Source organism: Cygnus olor, chromosome 24 (assembly GCF_009769625.2).
Source record: "Cygnus olor isolate bCygOlo1 chromosome 24, bCygOlo1.pri.v2, whole genome shotgun sequence".
Taxonomy (NCBI): domain Eukaryota; kingdom Metazoa; phylum Chordata; class Aves; order Anseriformes; family Anatidae; genus Cygnus; species Cygnus olor.
The window spans coordinates 3686513-3704943 of NC_049192.1; the positions used below are offsets into that span (position 1 = coordinate 3686513).

At 58.0% G+C, this 18431-nt stretch overlaps 1 protein-coding gene across 19 annotated transcripts in view; it reads right to left on the minus strand.

Annotated features, from left to right (window-relative positions):
- The window catches only part of FOXP4 (forkhead box P4), a 59271-nt gene that overhangs the window by 22113 nt on the left and 18727 nt on the right, over nt 1–18431 (minus strand). For 12 of the 19 annotated variants that reach the window (XM_040535587.1, XM_040535595.1, XM_040535591.1 and 9 more), the window contains 2 exons: nt 16251–16446; nt 6771–6860 (listed from right to left, as the gene is read on the minus strand). In XM_040535587.1, coding sequence (XP_040391521.1) covers nt 6771–6860; nt 16251–16430 — 270 coding nt within the window. In that variant the 5' untranslated portion in view covers nt 16431–16446. The remainder of the gene's footprint in view (nt 1–6770; nt 6861–16250; nt 16447–18431) is intronic. The other 7 variants (XM_040535603.1, XM_040535604.1, XM_040535599.1 and 4 more) reach the window with 1 other exon arrangement.

An 18431-nucleotide genomic window follows, 5' to 3' on the forward strand; every position in this document is an offset into this window, starting at 1 on the left:
AGCCTGGGTGGCGGCGATGGGGATGCCTGCGGGCACGAAGTTCACCGCTGCCCCAATCCCCCTTCGGGGACGTTGGCCACCCTAAAGCAGGCTCCCCCTTCCACACAGCAACCCCTACTCCTGTTTCCAGAAAAGGGATCAACCAAACTATCCCATCACAATAATTATAAAACCAGGAGCATCCCCAGCACGGAGCTGCAAAACCCGTCGGCTGCAGCACCGCCAACGCCGGCTGCAGCAGCACCGATGCCGGCTGGAGAAGCCCAATCCACGGCAAATCCCCACTGCAAAACAAGCAAGGAGCTGCTGGTCGGGTGCTCCATCTCCGTGCACAAGCGCTGAGGGTGGCCAGGTGCCGGCAGACAGCTGTGCGCAGCGCTCGGCGAACATCTGGCCAGGAGGGATGCCGGCGGGGACGGCAGCCCACGCGGTGGCACCGGCACGGCGAGCGTGCTCGAGGTCCGTGCCCGCTCACCGGGAGCTAAGCATCCTGCTAATTTCCCTTTGCCAATTCATCAGCTGGCAACGTGCTCGGAATGAGAGCCCCTAATTAATTGCTCATCCGCATCCCCCCCATCCGGGCTGCCTCCCCGCCCCCCGGCACCGCGCGGCCTCTCGTACACGTTTGCTGGCATTTTCAAATCGGAGGCATCCTAATTACCGGAGAGTTATAACACCTTCCATTTCTCGCCCAGCGGACTGACACCCTGTCAAGAGCAAAGAGAATTGCCAGAGGTTTTGACAACACTAATTGCCCCTATAATCTAAAAACACAAAGGAGAGGCGATTAGTCGAGAGGGCCCCAGCTCTCGATCCGACACGAGGTTTTCACAATGTTACAAGAAAACAAAAGCGACGCTTTTTAGAGTTTGATGGCTGCTAACAAAAGCAGAATTATATTTTCATACAACCTTTGTCTGCATTAAATGGCTTTTTCTTTCCACGCTCAGATGCGGGGCTGACACGGGGAAATGGCGGCGGCGAGGTGTGAACGGGGACGCGCGCGGGTGCCGGTGCCGGGAGCAGCAGCACGCGGCGGCTTCGCCGGCTCCCAGAGCCCTGCTGGCCAAGGACAAATTTCCCCCTCCCCGCTGCCAACGTCCCCCTCCTCACCGAGGTTTCCAGGGAGGGCAGGAACTCGAAGCAAAACGGGAAATTCCCACATGCAGCAAGTTTTCGCTCCTGCTGCGGTCGCTCATCCGGTTACAGCCCCAGCTGCCTCCAGCGCGTCGTGGGGACGGTGACAGCTGCTGCTGGGCACAGAGACCCCGAGGAAACGGCTCCCCCCGGCCTGGCTGAGAGCCCCCGGGGGCACCCACCGGCAGCTGACCCTCTGGAGAGGAGGGGGGACAGCATGTGGCAGCCCCCGGGACGCCGAGGAGCGCGGTGCCTTGGGGTGCTTGCGGGATGCGCGCAGTGAGCGAGCTCTGCTGCAGCAGGGGGTGGGCAGCCTGGGTGTAGGGGGGTTTTGGGGTCCGACACCCCCAGGAGGGCCAAAGGGAAGGTGCTGAGGAGCACAGCACACTGTAGGGACGACGGGTGAGCGTGCACCAAGCTGGCTTTTCTTTTCCCCACGCACCCAGCAGCCAAGCCTCCTCCGCACAGCAAAACCTGACCTTGCACGCGGGACGAGCCGCAGCACCCGTCCTGCTCTTCGCAACCCCAAACCCACACTAAGGGAACATCGGCAGCAGAATCTGGGGCTTTCCCCTCTTTTGCATCCCCCCTTTGGGAACTGACCCCGCAGCGCCCAGCGGCACAGCACCGGGGCTCGTCCCCGGCCGCGTCTCTCCGAAAGCGGCGCGGGCGGTGTGCGACGAGCGGGCATCTGCCAGACACGGCGCTGGAGAAGGGCTTGACTCACTCCTTGGCCTCCTGCCACCCCGCAAAACTGCTTACTAACAGCTTTGGCTGCCTCACAAAAAGCCCCGACGCTGTATCTCTGATTCGCGAACACAATCTTGAGGGGGTGATTTTCCAGGCGGTCGGGGTTGTAATCCCTCCGTGCCAGAGGACAGGGGCGGACGGCGAGGGGGCGGATAAAGCAGGCGGCGGGTGGAAAATAAGACGGGTGTTAAAGGGGGAAGCTCGGCGCTCGCTGTAAGCTCGGAGCAACCCTGCCAAAGCCGGCTGCGCGAAACGGGATTTGGCCGGGCGTAAAACGCAGCAGGATTGGGGAGCGATGCTTTTTTTTATTATTATTTTTTTTTTTTTTACGGGAAGCGGATCGCAGGGAACGCGCTGTCCTCTGTACCAGGGGAACGCCACTGCCAGCGCGGGGGATGAGGCAGAGCGAGGGATGCCGCAGACCGAAGGCTGGGCTGGGCTTGGCCACCTGCTCGCAGCACCTCCCAATGGGGCCAGGGGAGCCCCCGTCAGCCCCAGAGTGCCAGAAACCCCACAGCGTGCCAAAACCCCCCTGGAGTGCCAAAACCCCCCCGGCGGCTCAGCCTTGAAGCATCCCTCCACCCTCCGGCACCACCACACCGAGCCGTCGCTCCCACCAGCAGCCACCGTGGCCACGGGGAAGTAGAGTCTACGTTTCCACACCTAAAGCCCCACTTCCAGGTGTGTCCCAAACCCTGCCACCTCACCCCTATCGACCTAGGGGGGTTTGGGGGTCATGGGGACAGAGCAAAGCTCTCGTCCCACCGTGGCGCAGCGCACGCCAGCTCCCCGCTGCCCGCAGAGCCCAAGGCTCTGCGCATCCTTGTCTCTGATCTAATCTCGGGTTTTAACTCCCAATTAGAAACAACAGCAAACACGCTGGCGCTATTATTATTTTTTTTTAAGCACCCTTTTCCAATCCAAAACCAACAGATACAAGCCCGGGACGTCTGCTCGGGAGGCGGGGAGCTGGGAATGGCAGGAGGAGAGAGGGAAGGAGCCACAACCAAGCAGCTTTGCATTTACTGAGGTCAGGGGCCAGGGATGAGAGCGAACACCCGGGTGGACCCCCCAGCACCCGCTTCCCATGGGTGGAAGCAAACAACCCGCTCACTTCCAGCCCCGCTGGGGTGAGCAGGCGCTTGCACCCATCCCCTCCTGCCCCCAGCCTTGATCCTGCACCGCGAGCCCCGAGGCCGAGTGAGCTCCGACCATCTGCAAGAGCTTCAGGTGCCTGTGGCCAGGCAGCCACCCATGGGCGTAAGCTCAGCACCATCACCCGGGCTCTCCTGATTTACACCAGGCTGGGGAGAGAGGAACTGGACACAAGCAGTCCTGCAAGAGAACCCCCAGCTCCGTGCACCGGGCTGGAGTTGGAGGCTGCGGGGCTATTTTGTGCCCACCCGGGAGGTGCAATGCCCCGGGGAGGACAGGGTGCTGCGCCCTCCGGGTCAGAGCACAGCATTATGGCCTTGCCCCCGCTGTACAGCTGCACGGAAAGAAAAGGAGGAATCAATCCCCTGCGTGCACAACCCGACGCGCGTCCTCATTAGCGCCGCGCCCCGCCGGGGAGCACTAATCGCGCATAATTGGGCTGCGAGTTGCTGGAAGTTGAAAGGAGCTGGCTGGGGGATGCGGCGGCGGTGGAAGGGGGCTCCCGGGCTGAGAGAGCCGGGGTTTGGGAAGGAAAAGGGGCAGAAGTGGGGGCAAGCAGGGGATGGACCCCGGGGCCGCAAGTTCCAATGGAAAACCCATCGCGGCGCGAGCTGAGACAGCCGGGCTGCTGTGTTTTTTTCCTGGATGGGAACGCAGAAGGGCTGGTATTGATCTGTCTTCATTACCCATTTCACTCAAGTTTCAAATCAACAAAATACACTTTTCCGCTCCGCTGCCCTCCCCGCCACAGCAGACAAAAGAAAAGCAATTTCCCGCAGTTTGCTCCAAACTCCTCGCCCCTTCCCTCGGCGCCCTTCGTCCCTTCTCCCCTTTCAGAGGCTTTGTAACCGCAGCGAGTCACTCGCCGATGGCTCGGAGACCCCAAATCCGTGAGCATGGGACCCCAGAAAGACAATTTCCATGGACACCCCGTGATTCAGCAGTGTCTCAAGCCAGAAAGTGGCCCAGCACCAAAACCCCACGGCATCCTCCGGGCACGTGCAGCCTCCCCGCTCCCGAGCACGCCGGGCTCGTGCAGGAAGAGCACCGCACCAACCATCCCCAGCAAAGTCCTCAGACACGGGGCTCTGGCAGCCTCCGCCGAAAAGCCTAATCGTTTTGAAGTTGCAGGGAAACCAAATCGTTTAAAAACGTTTCAGGGTGTTGGTTTTTTTTTTCAGACGCAGCTGCAGTCCCAGCGTCAGCTGCGGGACTCGGCGCACAGCTACACCTCCAGGCATCTGGGGGCAGAGAGGGTTCATATTAAAAAAAAAAAAAAAAAAAAAAAAGAAAACCATAACCCAAGATCCCTATCGAGCCCAGCAGCTCCTTGTTTGTTTTTAGGAGCGTGCCGTTGCCGACTGTCATTAATATTCCTGCTGGCGTGGCGCCCCACAAACGTCCCGTCCCCTCGGCACGGTGGCAGCGAGGGCACGGCGAGAGCGGGGACCCCGCAGCGCTCCTGGGGTCTGAGCGCTCGGCACTGGGCCCCTGCTGGGATGCTCCACCGGGGAGCTGGGGGGGCTACGAAACAGCTTCCCCCCCGTAAAAAATCCCTGGTGGTGTGGAAATCAAGCACTTGGTCGTTTTGCAGGCTCAGCCACCAGCTCTCCCCCGGTTATCGGGGATCCTGGGCGCTCTCCTCCCTCCCCAGCCCAAGGCTGCACTGGGAGCCAGCCTTCCTCCTCCTCCTCCTCCTCCCCTAGCGGCTGTCCTGGCCAGTCTCATCCACACCACCGCCGTCAGATAAACTTCCTTTCAAAGGAGCCTGCTTAATCCTCTATCTCCCCTTGTTCAGATCCCGCTCCAGCTGCCGGGCAGGGGGAGGAAGAGGCCGGCGGCTGAGTTATGAGCTATTTCTGACTCACGTCTACAACTTTCACAAGTTCTTTTGCAACACAAAAGGGAGGGGGGGGGGGGGAAAGAGGGCGGCAGATCCAGTTAACTCTGGCAAAGCCGGGCCAGATGGACGGCAGGACGGACGGACAGGACGGACGGAGGTGGGAGAAGGGAGGCGAGGGCACGAGGAGGCGACGGGAGGCCGGCGAGGCTGCGGGTGCAGCGCGGCCGGGGAGCGGGGCGCCGGTTCCCGGAATCTGACTTCACTCTTACTGCCTTTGTCCTTCGCAGATATTTTCCATGCAGTGACTGCATTTCCTTCCTGAAAACGCTGCTGGAAAAAGCCGCCTGGTTTGTGTGCCGCAGAAGCCCTGACTAATTATTGCTGCTCGGACCCAGCTGCGGCTTTCCCTGGTGCTTCCCAAGCCCGCGGGTCCCCCCCTTCAAGGCAGGTTGGGCACCCAGGGGGGCACAGGGGCTCCCCTGGTCCCAACAAGGACAGGGTGGCATCCACATGGCTCCACTGGTACTGCACACACACCGAAATTGAGCCATTTTGCGAATTTTGGGGGAAATTCACATTTCCCCCAAACGGAGCTTGGCAAGGCCACGCGTCTCGGCTGCCGGCCAGGAGCGCCGGGGCGCGCGGGGGCAGCCCCCAGCACCAAAAAAAAGCCAACCCGGTGATATGGAGGGGGAAAAAGCAACTTCGCGCTTGCACCCAAGATGCATTTCTGCAGCACGGGGAGAAATAAATGGGAAGCGTGCTGGGGGGAGGTTTAATTCCCCGGGTTTGGGGAGGAGAGGAGCCCGGCCCCAGCCCCGCTCGCCTCCTCCCTGCTGCCTGCGCCTGGCATGGGCAGGACCTCCAGCTCTGAGAGCACGTGTGCTAATTACTTTCCTTTGTTAATTAAGCCCACGTGGCTCTAATAAGGTAACCTGCTGTTCTCCGATAAATTTAATTAGCCTGAAGGGAGAGCCCCTCCGCACAGCTATTTAAATTGTCACTTCCCATTCGTTTGGGCTTTGCTTCTTTCTGCCTGGCCCCTCTCCGGGTTCATACCCCTTCGCTGCCCCTTTTCTCTCTGTTTTCTGCCCCGTTTGGCTGGCTGAGGGAAGGAGCAGCAGGACAGTCCCCCTTCCACCATGGGTGCAGCCTGAAGGTGCTGCGCCCACCCAAAGCTGGGTTTTCCTGCCCGTACCCCCCAAAACCCACCCCAGATGGGTCCTTGCCCCATCCCATGCACGAGCACCTGCCTGGCTCCAGCCCCAACAGGCTGTCCCTTATCCTGTCCCACCCACAGCACCCACCCGTGGGTCTTGGCACGAGTCCTGAGGTGCCCAAATTCTTGAGAACCCCTGCACCCGCTACCCAAAACGCTGCCCCAAGCCAGGGTGGCACAAGGCGACGTCCTCTCCTGTGGCACCCCCTGCTCTTACCCCCCAGGAGCCAGCCCTTCCCCTCCATCCATCACCCTTTCCCTGCACCATTTCCCACCACGGCAGCACACGGTGGGGACCCCAGTGGTCCCTCCAGCCCCACACCACGCTGGACCCTGTGCTGAGGCCAAGTGGGCCACCAAGGTGCCCCGTCCCCCAAAAAACACGCAACCTTGGTCCCCAACAGCATTTCCCTCCCGAGCTGCTGTTACAGAGGAAACCTAAAGGAAAGGGATGTGCATGCAGCCAGGGGCCGACACTAAAAAAACAAAAAACACAACAAATTTCTGGAGGTTTACAGGGGATTTAACTCTTCGTGGGCATGCTGCGGCCATCCTGAAGGGGGAGGTGATGCGTGCTGGTGCCTGCACCGCCCGCGGCCCCTTCGCATCAGCACCAGTTTGCAGCCGAGCCCTTCCCGAAAAGCAGGGGGAGGTCCTGGGGCTCACCTGCACCGCCGGCTGCTTGCCCTCATTGCTGCTGGGGGAGCTCAGCCCCGTGGCCTGCTGCAGCAGGAACTGGCGTGCCACCTGGAGAGCCTGCAAAAGAGACACACTGGGGTGGGCAGGAGGAAGAGGCCCCCTTTGCCTTCGTCCCCCTTCCTCCTCCTCCTCCTCCCTCTGGGCACGCTCGCCCTCCAGCTCAGGGGGCAGCCGCACGGGGTCTCTGCGGGTTTTGTTCCTGGGGTGTGAGCGAGCGGCTGGAAAGGAGGGCAGCACCCCCAGCACGCTCTCCTGCAACACCAGTACAACCAGTACATCCCATTGCAAACCCCGCTGTGTCCCCAGCCGTTCAGGGCATCGCTCGGGGCCAGCCTCAGCCCCTTCCCGTTCCCTCCTCCGGCCACGCGCACCCTGCCCCAAGCAAAGGGCGCCCAAACTGCGCACGGGAGAGCTGCAGGAAGGGTCCGGCTCCCTGCTAGGTTATTCCACGGGGCCACCACCACGATTTTTTGCTGAAGCTGGCAGCCCACATGTCTAAAGACAGAGCGTGTATTTAATTACACCGCTGGTCATCACTTTGCAGCACCAAAAAGTCCCAGGCGCCACCCAGATTCGGGTCACGGCCAGCGCAGGATTACACCCCAAATTAATAACCTGTGAGCACGTCTGCATGGAGCTCACAAAGATACCACAGGAGTTTAGCAACCGGCACAAGTGACCGAGATAAAACCTGCTCATTTTTATGGGTGTTTGCCTTCGAGTTATTAATTTCCTTAACACGCACTTGTTTGCAGGGATAAGGGTATCTCGCTGCGAAGTCGCACAACAGGCAAAAGAGGTAGAAACCCAATGAAATCGATAAAAAAAAAACACTGGCGGAAACACACGTAGGCACCAGCACTGCAAGCCATGCATATGGAAAATCCCCTTCCCATAAGGAAAATCCCACAGAGACTCGGAGGTGAGAGGAGCCAGGGCGAGCATGCAGACGGGCTGGTCAGCCCCGTGTGGGGGGGCAAAAAGGGCTTCGTTTGGGAAGGGGGAACAAAGCTCCAACAAACCCAACCCCGCAGCACCCAGCCGCTCCCTGCTTCCTCGTGCGCTCCTTATTTTTGCTTCTAAAGCAACTTTTTTTTTTGGAGGGGGCACATTTCCAAACAACCAAGCCCTTCCTTGTGGTCCTGCCTGCCCACCAGGATTTTATTACGGTGGGGGGCGGCGCGGGGGTTCGCCAGCTGTCAACGCCCCCCCGGCCGTAAATCACCACGTGTGCCCCAAGGAAGGGCTGCTGGTTAATTCAGAGGAAGGGCTGCTGGTTAATTCGCCACATTTCCAGCTCTAAAGAACAAAGTCGTGCCCCGGCTGGTGGTCCCGCGCTGCCTCCATGAATCTGAATGCAAACCGGAGCGGTGCGCGCAGTGTGAACGCGCCCCAGCGCACAGCCCCACTCCGCTTCCCCATTTATTTCCCCCCCTGCTATCCCCGTTCCCCCCTGACACCGCTGCTCAGCGCAGCATCCACCAGGACTCGTTACCTGCTTTTCCGCCCAAAACTCCCCTTTAGCACTTCTCCCCGTGGCGGGGTCGCTCGGGAACAGCGCACGCGACGGATTTAGAGCAAAGGATGTCTGGGTTGTGCCACAACTTTTTTGTTTTGTGGATAAAAGCCCCGTGCACGTGGACAGGTGGTAGGAGCATGCTCGAGGAATAAGAGGTAAATTTTAGGGTTGCTGCCCAAGGTGGAGGCTGCAAGCAGAGGTTTTGGCTGCAGAGGGATCGGCTGCGGTCCGGGAAACTCAGAACCAGAGGGAGTCAGTCCTAAAGGACAGCCCCGCTGTGACGCGATGGGGGCTGCTGGATTTGAAGGAAAACAAATGAAAAAGCAATTTCCCTGCCTTGGACCTCACTGCTGAGGCCTGGGCCCTGGCTGGCATCTCGTGGAGCAGCTCCCCAAGGGCTTTGCCACCCCCAGCTTTCACAGCCCCAAATTTTAATGCAACCCCTCCCAAGGTTTGCCAAGCTCCTGCACTCCCAGCGTGCACCCAGCAGCAGACGAGGCTTGGCATGGGCACCCTGGCACCCGCACCAAAGCTCTCCCATTTCCATTTCTTCCCGAGCATGCCACAAGGGCTGTTGGGGACGCTCAAGAACCTCACAACCAATAACTCACAAACTCATCGCTTTACCCAAACAACAAAATAAATAAAATAAAACCCCCTCGGCTCCCGTGGCTGGTGGAGCCGGCGCAGCCCCAGAGCAGGGCGCGCTTCTCCACGGGCACGTTATTTCCCTGTTATTAACCGTAATAGATGTGCATCGGTAATAGGAACACAAAGCCGTGTGACAGTTATGACAGCTCAAGGTCTGATATTTTAATTACTTTTTGAAATGAAAACAGTAATTCCAGTTAAAAGCCAAGGGTGGAGGAAGTCAATCTAAGGCTGCTCAGCACCCGCGCGGCTTCTCCTGCAGGGAAGAGCCAGGCACCCATCTGGGACGGGTGCTGGATCCCCCACCAACCCCAGCCACGTGTGCACACCGGCTGCCCGAGCTCTGCGGATTTCTCCACGTGTCCGTTTGATGGAGGTTTGCAGGGATTTGCTTTCTCTGTCTGCACCACGCGAAGTTCCTCTGCAGCTTGCAAGGGCTGCGCAGAGCTGATGGAAGCGGCTTGTGTGCAATGAAGGGGCAAAGGAAGGTAAGCCCTGCACGCTGCTGGGGACGGGGACACCAGTGCCACCCTGTCACTGCTCTGCAAACGAGCTGCCTGCTGCTTGTCACCCAGCCACAGAGCTTTCCTGCTTGCCCTGGAGCACACCGACACAAGTTTGGTTCCGGAGCACGGAGAAGTCATCTCTGCTCGGGGACAGCCACGTGCCGAGGACTGCCATGACCCTGCTGGCTGGCTGGGACGGATGCCACCGTGCTAAAGGCAGTGGGATGGGGTGACGTGGGGAGGCAGGTTCCCCCAAAACCTGGGCAAAAATCAGCACGGAGGTGGAGAAAACACAGCCAAGGCCGAGCAGAGGCTCACTACAGCACGCAGGCGAAGCACAAGACAGGGCTGCTCCCAGAATCTCTCTTTCTAAACCCAAATAATCCCTGGGAGATAAGAGGGGACAGAACCCCTCTGAGAGCCGATACTGGAGGTGATGCCACCCCCAAGCCCTGCTTGTTGGGGTTTTATTAATTTTTTTTGCAAAGGCAGCAAGCAGCAGCGCTGCTGGCGGGGAGCTGCGGGGCAGCCCCCAGTCTTTAGGAGGCTCCACAATCCCTGCAAACTCCACGCTGAGTTTTATTTGAGCTGGCAAATGACCGGTGGCAGAAGGTGGCTTGTGCCAGCACTGGGGAGGGGACAGGAGCCCGGCTGGCACGGGTGCCACCGAGCCCCCAGCAACCGGGGCCACGGGGGGCCCGGCCGCCCGCCCCGCTCGGCATCTCAGGGGGGAATTTAATTCACTTCCCGCTGGCTCCCTCACTTTGTTGTGCTCTGAAGCACGAAATTACAAGATTTACAGGAAAAAATGACATGGCCTTACAATCGCACATGGGGGCCTCCCCGGCTGCCCCCCTTCCCTCCCTCCCCACCGCCCGGCAGTGATTCCAAGCAAAGCCCAAATCGGGCTCGGCCGCGGACCAAAGGATGCTGTGGATGTGGTGCGCACGGGGAGCCCCGAAAATGTCATACCAGGGGAAGATCAAAGGTAAAAGGCACTCAGGAGCCGATAGTTGGGAAGAAATTAGGGCACCCTTGGTATCTGCAGTCATTACGTTCCCCCCCCCAAGGCAGGAGGAACAGCCCCAGGTGCCCCCCGGGGGGGGTAAGCACAGAGGGTGTCGCCCAGTCTGTCCTTCTGGCTCAAAACACGAGAAAGCAGAGGGAAGAAAGTCTTCTTCCCTAAAAGCAGATGTGCTTTCACCTCCTGGGTCTACGAACTGGAGAAAAAATGATTTTTCTTAAATTGTATCCTGCTGCATGGTGTTATTCAAGAGTCATTAGCACGTTACCCGTAATTAGGAACGAATGGGTTGTGTCAAATTCATCATGCTCCTGGATGGCTCCCTTTGATCAGCAAATTATCCCATAAAAAAAGTTTGTAATGTCTCAGACACTTACGTCAAGAGCTGATGCTGGTTGGCTTTGCCCTCCTCAAGAGCAGCAGGGCTCGGGGCTGAGGAAGAGGATGAGGATGGTGACGCTGCCCCACGGAGGGGCACATTGCATATCTCACACCGAGAGCCCCCAGACCCAGCAGATGGGGCAGGAAAGATTTGAACCTCAAATTTTGGATTTTGCTCATTTCATTATTTTAGCTTTTTGCCTTACTCTTTCCAAGCACGAAAAACTCCATTGCACAATTTTGGACGAGGTTTCGCCAGCGTCTCGATACATTCTGTACTATTGCTCTAATGAGGCAGCACTACAGCACAGGGCCCGTAATAAAACAACCTGTAGCTACCCTGGTTTCTACACAGGTATTTTTAAAGGTGACCACAAACCTGAGAAGTACCCGGACAAGCTGTCAGCATGCTGGAGGAAACCTCCCCCAAATTCAGCGCTCCCATCTCCGTCCACTTTTGGCGCTGCCCCATCCGTGAGCTGCTTTGCAGCTGAGCTCCTGAGCACCACGAAAGGCTAAAAGAAGCAGGGGGGGTAAATAAAACACACCTCGGACATGCCCACGGAGGGGATGCCCCCAGCCCTGTGATGCATGGAGATGGAGGCTGCACCAGCCGGCAAGGAGAGGCTGCTTTTGGCTACCTCCCTCCCGGCAAGGATCACAAAATTCACTTTTTCCCCCGGGGAAACAAAGTTTGCATCAGGCCCAGGTGATGGAGGAAGCAGGGAGAGAAGAGCACGGCTCACCAGCACTGGTTGGGATGCCTGAATTCCACTTCAGCCCCTGCGTTATCCCCTTGTCCTTTATCTTCCACCTTTTACTCCATGAAAGCTGCCAGCACTGAACCTCTCCAAGGTCATCACCACTTGCTCCAACAGAGAAGAAGCAGGTGAAGAGCTTCCAAAGTTTGGCAAGGATGGAGACACCCCCGGGTCTAAAAGCACCACGAGCACTCCTCAAGAACCAGAGAGAGCAATGGAAAAATTTCGTCCGGGGTATTTTCAACCTCCCTTGCCCCAGCAGGTATTTTGTTTCGCAGCTTTGCCGGTGCAGGGACGCCGCAGCTGCCGGAGCCAAAAGCGCAGCCACTGCTCCCTGCCCAGGGTGGGACCCGCCACCCAAAAATAGCGGAGGGATTTTCCACCTGGACGGGATCAAAGCTTCGCACGGGGTTTTAACCTCCAGCGCATTAAAAACCACCCTAAAAATTACACCAACCCCAGGATTTTGCGAGGAAGGGGGGCAGAGCATCGGCAGCCTGTATCTTCTCTTTTCCCTCCGCTCCTTTTGGAAGATAAAAAGAGGTTGGGAAGGGATGAAAAAATTAAAAAAGACTTTTTACACTAACCTCATAAAAATGACATCGTCGCATTCCAGAATTAGAGCCATTAAAACAACACACACAGATATTTTTAGCTGGATATTAATGGTAAATGATGCCATATTGAAAAGCACTTCCACCCGGCCCAGCCCCGGTCTGGCTTAACCAGAACCAAATGGCTCGAAGAGATCAGAATTAACAAAATGACACAATTCTTCACAGGGAGAGAAGAAAAAAAATAAAATAAAAAAATAAAAAAACGGCCTTTTTGCAACCAGCTCCGTGCCTCTCTCCCGGCCCCAGCTGTTCTCCCTTTCGCGGCACACACTAATACTTCTGGACTTTATTCCTCCACTCTTGACTCTTCAATCCTCCCAGGCGAGGGGTTAAACCCATTTCCACTAATGAAGAACACAAGGAACAAGCTCCTGACAATCCCACCCCTCCCTCCGCCCCACAAAAAAGCAGAAAAAAAAATGGAGAAAAAAAGAACCCAAACCCTCCTGCATTTGTACTCAGTAAAATATGAAATACGGATTGAGGAACCTAATAGAGAGATGAGTTTCCCTTAAGTGCTCTGGTCTCGTTTTTATCTTAAATACCCTAATAATAGCGGATTACACAATATATTTGAGATGTGATCACATGTTTTATGGAACGGTATCTTTCCTATCGCGGCAAAGTGCCTCTCCTCCCCCCATCCACACCCCTCTCAAACTGCAGAAAAAGTCCGATTTGCTTCTTTTAAAAGCCTTATTTTTGTTTAATAACTTACCATTGATTTTACGTGTCTGCAATAAACTGTAAATATATATTTTTTTACTTTCTGCCTAATAAAACCCAGAACAATGCTGGAGTAGCTGGGTTTTCCAGATGGCTCCTTTTCCGTAGGACTGCAAGTTGGGAAGCGCTACCGTGCAGGCCTGCACAGTCGGATTTTAGGGTGGAATTTAAAAGAAAACAAACAAAAACCACACAAACACACCCCAGCGCAGGAGAAACCTGAGCCAGGCGCACTTTTCTCAGCACCCTGCGGCATCGCCGGGTCCCACCACAGCCCGGTCCCGTGCAAGGTGTCCTGAGTTTGTGTGGCCTCCCTTTTCCTTGGGGGCACCGGGGAGGCTCTGAATGTCCCTATTTAATAGCGGGGGGGCCCAAACCCACCCCCTCGCCCCCACTTTGGGCAGCAAACACTTGCAAATAAATCCAGGCGGCGACGGCCGAGCGAGGTACAACGAACGCATGGGGGACACCAGATTTTTTGCAGCCATTTGGGGACACCCCCACACCCCAAAAGCCCCAACCCATCGGGATTTGGCTCAATGGCTCAGCCCCACGCATCACCCATCAATGGGGGTCCCCAAATACCCGTGATCCCCCCGAAACCCCCATCCTGAAGCCGGGCCCGGTCAGTGCCGTGCCCCCTGCTTCCTGCCCGGCGAGGATTACCGGGGAGGAGGCCGGGGCCGGCCCCCACCTTACAAAACTCATTAATGCGCCCGGGCAGCGGGCGCTTTGGAGGCCGGGTGCGGGATGTCGGCTCGCTGGAGGTCTCCTGGCCGTTCCCACAGCAACGGCGGTGGGAGATGCCGGGGGGCCGGGCAGCCCTCCCATGCCCCCAGCCGACCTCTCCCCTCCGCCAGCCCCGGCACAATGCGAGCCCTGCGTCCTATTCAAGTTTTTCAGCCCAGGGCCCCCTCCATTGAAATCCAGGGATTTAACCCCAACGCCGAGTCCCTCGAGGCTGGGGGGAGAGAGGGGGGGGGGCGACGCGCGGCCGCTCGAGGAGCTGGGGAGTAAAGAGGGGGCTGGAATTGCTGCCGGGGGGACAGACGGACAGCAGAGAGCTGGGATGGGGGGACGGACACACGTGGCAGCCTGCTTCAGGAGGCCACAAAACAGCCCCAGAAGGTCCTGAGCACCCCACGACTTGCAAATCCCCCTCCTAAAAAGTTCCTCTCCTGCCCATGCGCATCCAGGCAGCCTCCACACGGACATATTTTAATCCCAAACCCCTGGGGTTTGCTCTTCCACCCGTAGAAGACATGGTGGCACCGCACAAAGGGTCCAGCACCCACCCATGGGAGCCAGGTGCCCATGGACCTCAGGCACCAAAGGTCCAAGCCGCCCCTCCTTGCCCCAGGAGGTACAAAACTGGCCCCAAAACCCATGGGCAGAGCACGAGCCCCCCTTGGGGACCACCCCATCCAAGCAAACCCTTGAGCTTTAAGCCACCAGTGGCTCCTCGAGCTCAGGTGGGGGCACTCGGGTGGGTTTCTGCCCCTCCCAGCCACCAAAAACCTCCAGAGTGTTCACACAATTAACTAAGGAAAAGCAGCACGAGGAGACATTTCGGGAGCCGGGCCTGGGGAGATGTCAGACAGGAGCACCCAAGGGTGCAGGAGCACCGGGGGCGAATGCTGGATGCTCCCGCGGATGGTGTAAGGCCTCCATAAAGCACCTAATTGTGCAAAACTCTCTGTACGGGGCCATTTATTCCTGACCCCAGCTGCCGCTCAGCCCCACGCCCTGGAGCATGAAGATTGATGGTTCTCGGGATGCCTCCCCCCCGGCCCCGAGGTGCTGTCATTGCGGATGTCATTTGGGTTTGGAAGTTCACCAAACCCTCTCCCTTAATAACTCCACGTGCCAGCGACTTTCCCAGGGTAATTACAGCGGGAGCCCCAAGGAAGAGACACAAAATGAAGCCCAGGCGCTGGGCAGGGCAGGATCCGGGGGCTGAGCTGAGAGAAAACCCACAAGGATTTGGGGACGCAGCACCAGGGCAGCCACGGGGACGAGCCAAAAGCACCAGCACCCCGCAGAAAACCCTTTTTCCTTTTCCTACACTGCTTTGCCAGCGTGCCACCCGCTCACATTGCCTTGGCCATATCGGAACAGGTGTCCCCAATTCCTCCTGGCTCCAGCAAAGGGAAATTCGGGGCCATCCCCCGCGTGGGGAGGGGAGCGCGGCGGCACGTTCGGCAGGGGTGACTTGCAGAAGCATTACACGCATGATTACCCTTCAGATCAGGGGAACAGGGGCTTAACTGCGTGAGAAACGGCTGTTATTCAGGTAATGGATTTACAGCACTCACTACTAAAGTATCAGACACAGCAATTTTTTACAGCTTTCACGCTGGAATTTATGGCTCAGGGAGGCGATCTCCATACGAGGCAGGGATCATTGCCTTATTTAGTATCCGAGGAGGAAAATTTATGTTTTCGCCCAAGTTTGTTTTGAAAGGTAACCTGCAGGCACGCACACGCAGCCCCCTTCCCTGCGGGTGCGCAGGGACGCGGGCAGAGCACCGGGTGCCCCGGGGGACACGCACCAAGAGGGCTCCTTCGAGGTGCACACGTGTGTGCAAGGACAGAGCTCATGCACACAACTGTCACGCGTGTTTTAGGCCGTCACACATGTTTTAGGCCGTTACACGTATTTTAAACCACACATGCAAGGTTAATTCTTCATCTTAATGCACTATGAGCCCCAAAAACTGGGGGAGCACCTCTGCTCGCCCACCTGGATGCCTGAATGCTGCTCAGATCAAAACCTGCCCTTGCTTTTGCCATCAACGGGTCTTCATCTTGTCCCCAAAGCCCTCCTGCATCACACCAAGGGGGTCGGAGCGTGCTGACCCCACCAGGACAGGCAGGACCTGCTCCCCCCACCCCAAAACGCAGCCACCTGCGGCAGGGACAGCCAGGACCCCACATCCAGCACCTGCACCCCTCGACAAGGATGGGCGCAAAGAGACCACGGCTGGTGCAACCAGCCCTGGGGACACGGGGAGGGTGAAAACTAGCACTGCCCCAACCTAAATACTCAGAGAAGCCTGCAATAGGTTGTCTAGAGAGGTTGTGGAGGCTTCTCCTTGGAGATCTTCAAACGCTGCTTGGACGTGGTGCTGGGCACTCTGCTTGGGGTGGCCCTGGTGGCACAGGGGGTGGGGACCAGGTGGACCCAGAGGTCCCTGAACCATTCCCACATAGTGGGACCAGCTCACGGAGGCACCATAGCACGCCGGGGCATCCGTCCTACCTGCTGCTGCTGGAAGTGCAGGAGCTCCACCGGGCTCATCTCTCCGTTGGCCTCCCCGCTGGCGGCTCCTTCTCTCCCCCCGCCGCCCCCGCCGCCATCGGGCTGGTTGGTGAGGCTGCTGACCCCGTTCTGGCCGGAGGGAGTGGAGCGTATCGTCTCCGAGGCGGATTCAACCATCATGACTTGCTAGCAGGACCTGAGGAGCGAGGAGGGAGAAAAGTAGAGGCTGAGAAAAGAGACCGAGCCCCCCGCCGGCACCCCCACTTTCAAACCCAGTGCCTGCTTCGTGGTCGGGCTACGCCCAGTTTTAGCTGAGGTCACTGCACTCCAAAAAAATAAAAATAATTTTTAAAAAAGGGGGAAAAAGAAAAAAAGCTTTCGGAAAATCAAACATAGGCTGGGTGGGTGCGGGCAGTGGCGCGAGCTGTTCCCAAGGTGCTGCCAGCACACCCCATCCCCTGGGGAATCGCTGTGCTTTTTGGCTTTTCCCCTGCCTGACGGATACCCTGGAAGCTGAGAATTTTTCACAGAGCCACAAATAACGAAATGTTTCGCTCAGAGACGACAGAGGCGGCAAAGTTGCAGAGTTTCGATGGAGCTGAAGACCAAGCATGTGGAGCTGGCGCTGCGCGTTTCGCCCTGAAAACCTCGACGATCTCCACCAAGCCCCCGCGGAGCATCTCAGCTCCAGCACCCAGCACCCGCCTTCCCTGCTCCAGCCCCTGGCAGCAGCATCTGCATCTCTTGAGCTTCGTTTCCCCCAAGCACAGGCTCTTGGAAGGCACACCACTTTTCTGCATCCAGGACTTTTATCCCTGACCACCGTCCCATTACGCAGGGCAGAGGATCAGGGTGCTGCACCCCACTCCAGCCATCTCAGGGACCGGCCAGGGCTCGGTTTCCCCAGCACGAGCACCTGAAGCACCGCACGGAGCCGGGGGGGCACCAGCAGGAGCTGGAGTGGCCGCAGGCTGGGGAATTTGGTGGTGCTGGCACGTCACGGCCGGCTGCACAAGCACCGGGTGCTCGCCGCCGAGCATCCCGTGGAGCTACTTTGTAAAGGAGCGCAGCCCGGCTAGGGGAGGGACTCCCGAGGAGTTGCAGGGAGTGGTTTCGGAGAGACCTCGGTTGGGTTTAATTAGCGGGTAAGTCATTAGCTGTAAAGCTCAGGGTCCCCCTGTGCAAAGCACAGGACCCCGGCAGGGTCCCCTCCTGTGAAAGCCCCGTGCATCCTCGTGTCCCCCCTGGGTTCTGCGCAGGAGCAGCACGGGGATGCTGCAGGACTTGGGGATGGGATCCACCTGCAGGAGTGCTGGGTCCAGAGGGAAGCAAAAGCCCCGGGACTTGGGAACAGGGAGCACCCCCAGCCCCAGCACACAGAGATTTAACCCCTCGGCTCCCCAGGGCCACATCCAGCCCCGAGCAGCTCGGAGCAGACGGGAGGCAGGGTGCTGGGTCTCTCCCTCCCTCCCGACACACGTTTTGCCCTGCAGAAGGGCAGAGGACGCAGTTTTACCCCCACTTTTCTCTCCTCTTTCCCCACATCAGAACCAAAACGGCATCGACCACCACCGCTCAGAGCCGGCCCGCGACTTCGAAACAGGAGTGGAATAAATAAAGCAAGAGGGACGGGGAGAAGGAACACCATTTCTCCCTTTTTTCTTCTCTTTTTCCCCCTTCTTCCCCCACCCCGCCCCAAAAGACAGAAAGACAAACCGCGAACAACATAATTGCTGAAATGTGGCGTGTAATAATAGCTATTCAGAAGCTGATCATTCATATTAAACAGGGTGAAGCAAGCTTCTCATTTGCATGTTTGAGATTATATGCATTTCAAAAGTCATTTCCGCAGGGTATATGACTGACATTAATTCCCATGCGGAGCTGCTGGCTCCCTCCCGCAGCCCGCGCGCCGCAAGCACACGCGTGTGCACGTTGCACGGGGACGCACCGGCAGCCCCGGGAGAGCTCAAGGTTAACGGGATTACGGCGTTTTAGCTGCCTTTGAAGGGCAGGGAGAAGGAAGGGATGCTCGCCTGCAGGTGCTGAGTTAGGAGCGAAAAAGCTGGAAGAGACGAAGCCCCTGTTTCCTCTGATATTGCCCCAGATTCCTCCCTCCCAGCCCCACGGGGCTTTCAGCCCTGTTAGCAAAGGTCTCAGGCGCCCAGAAGGGAAGGGAGC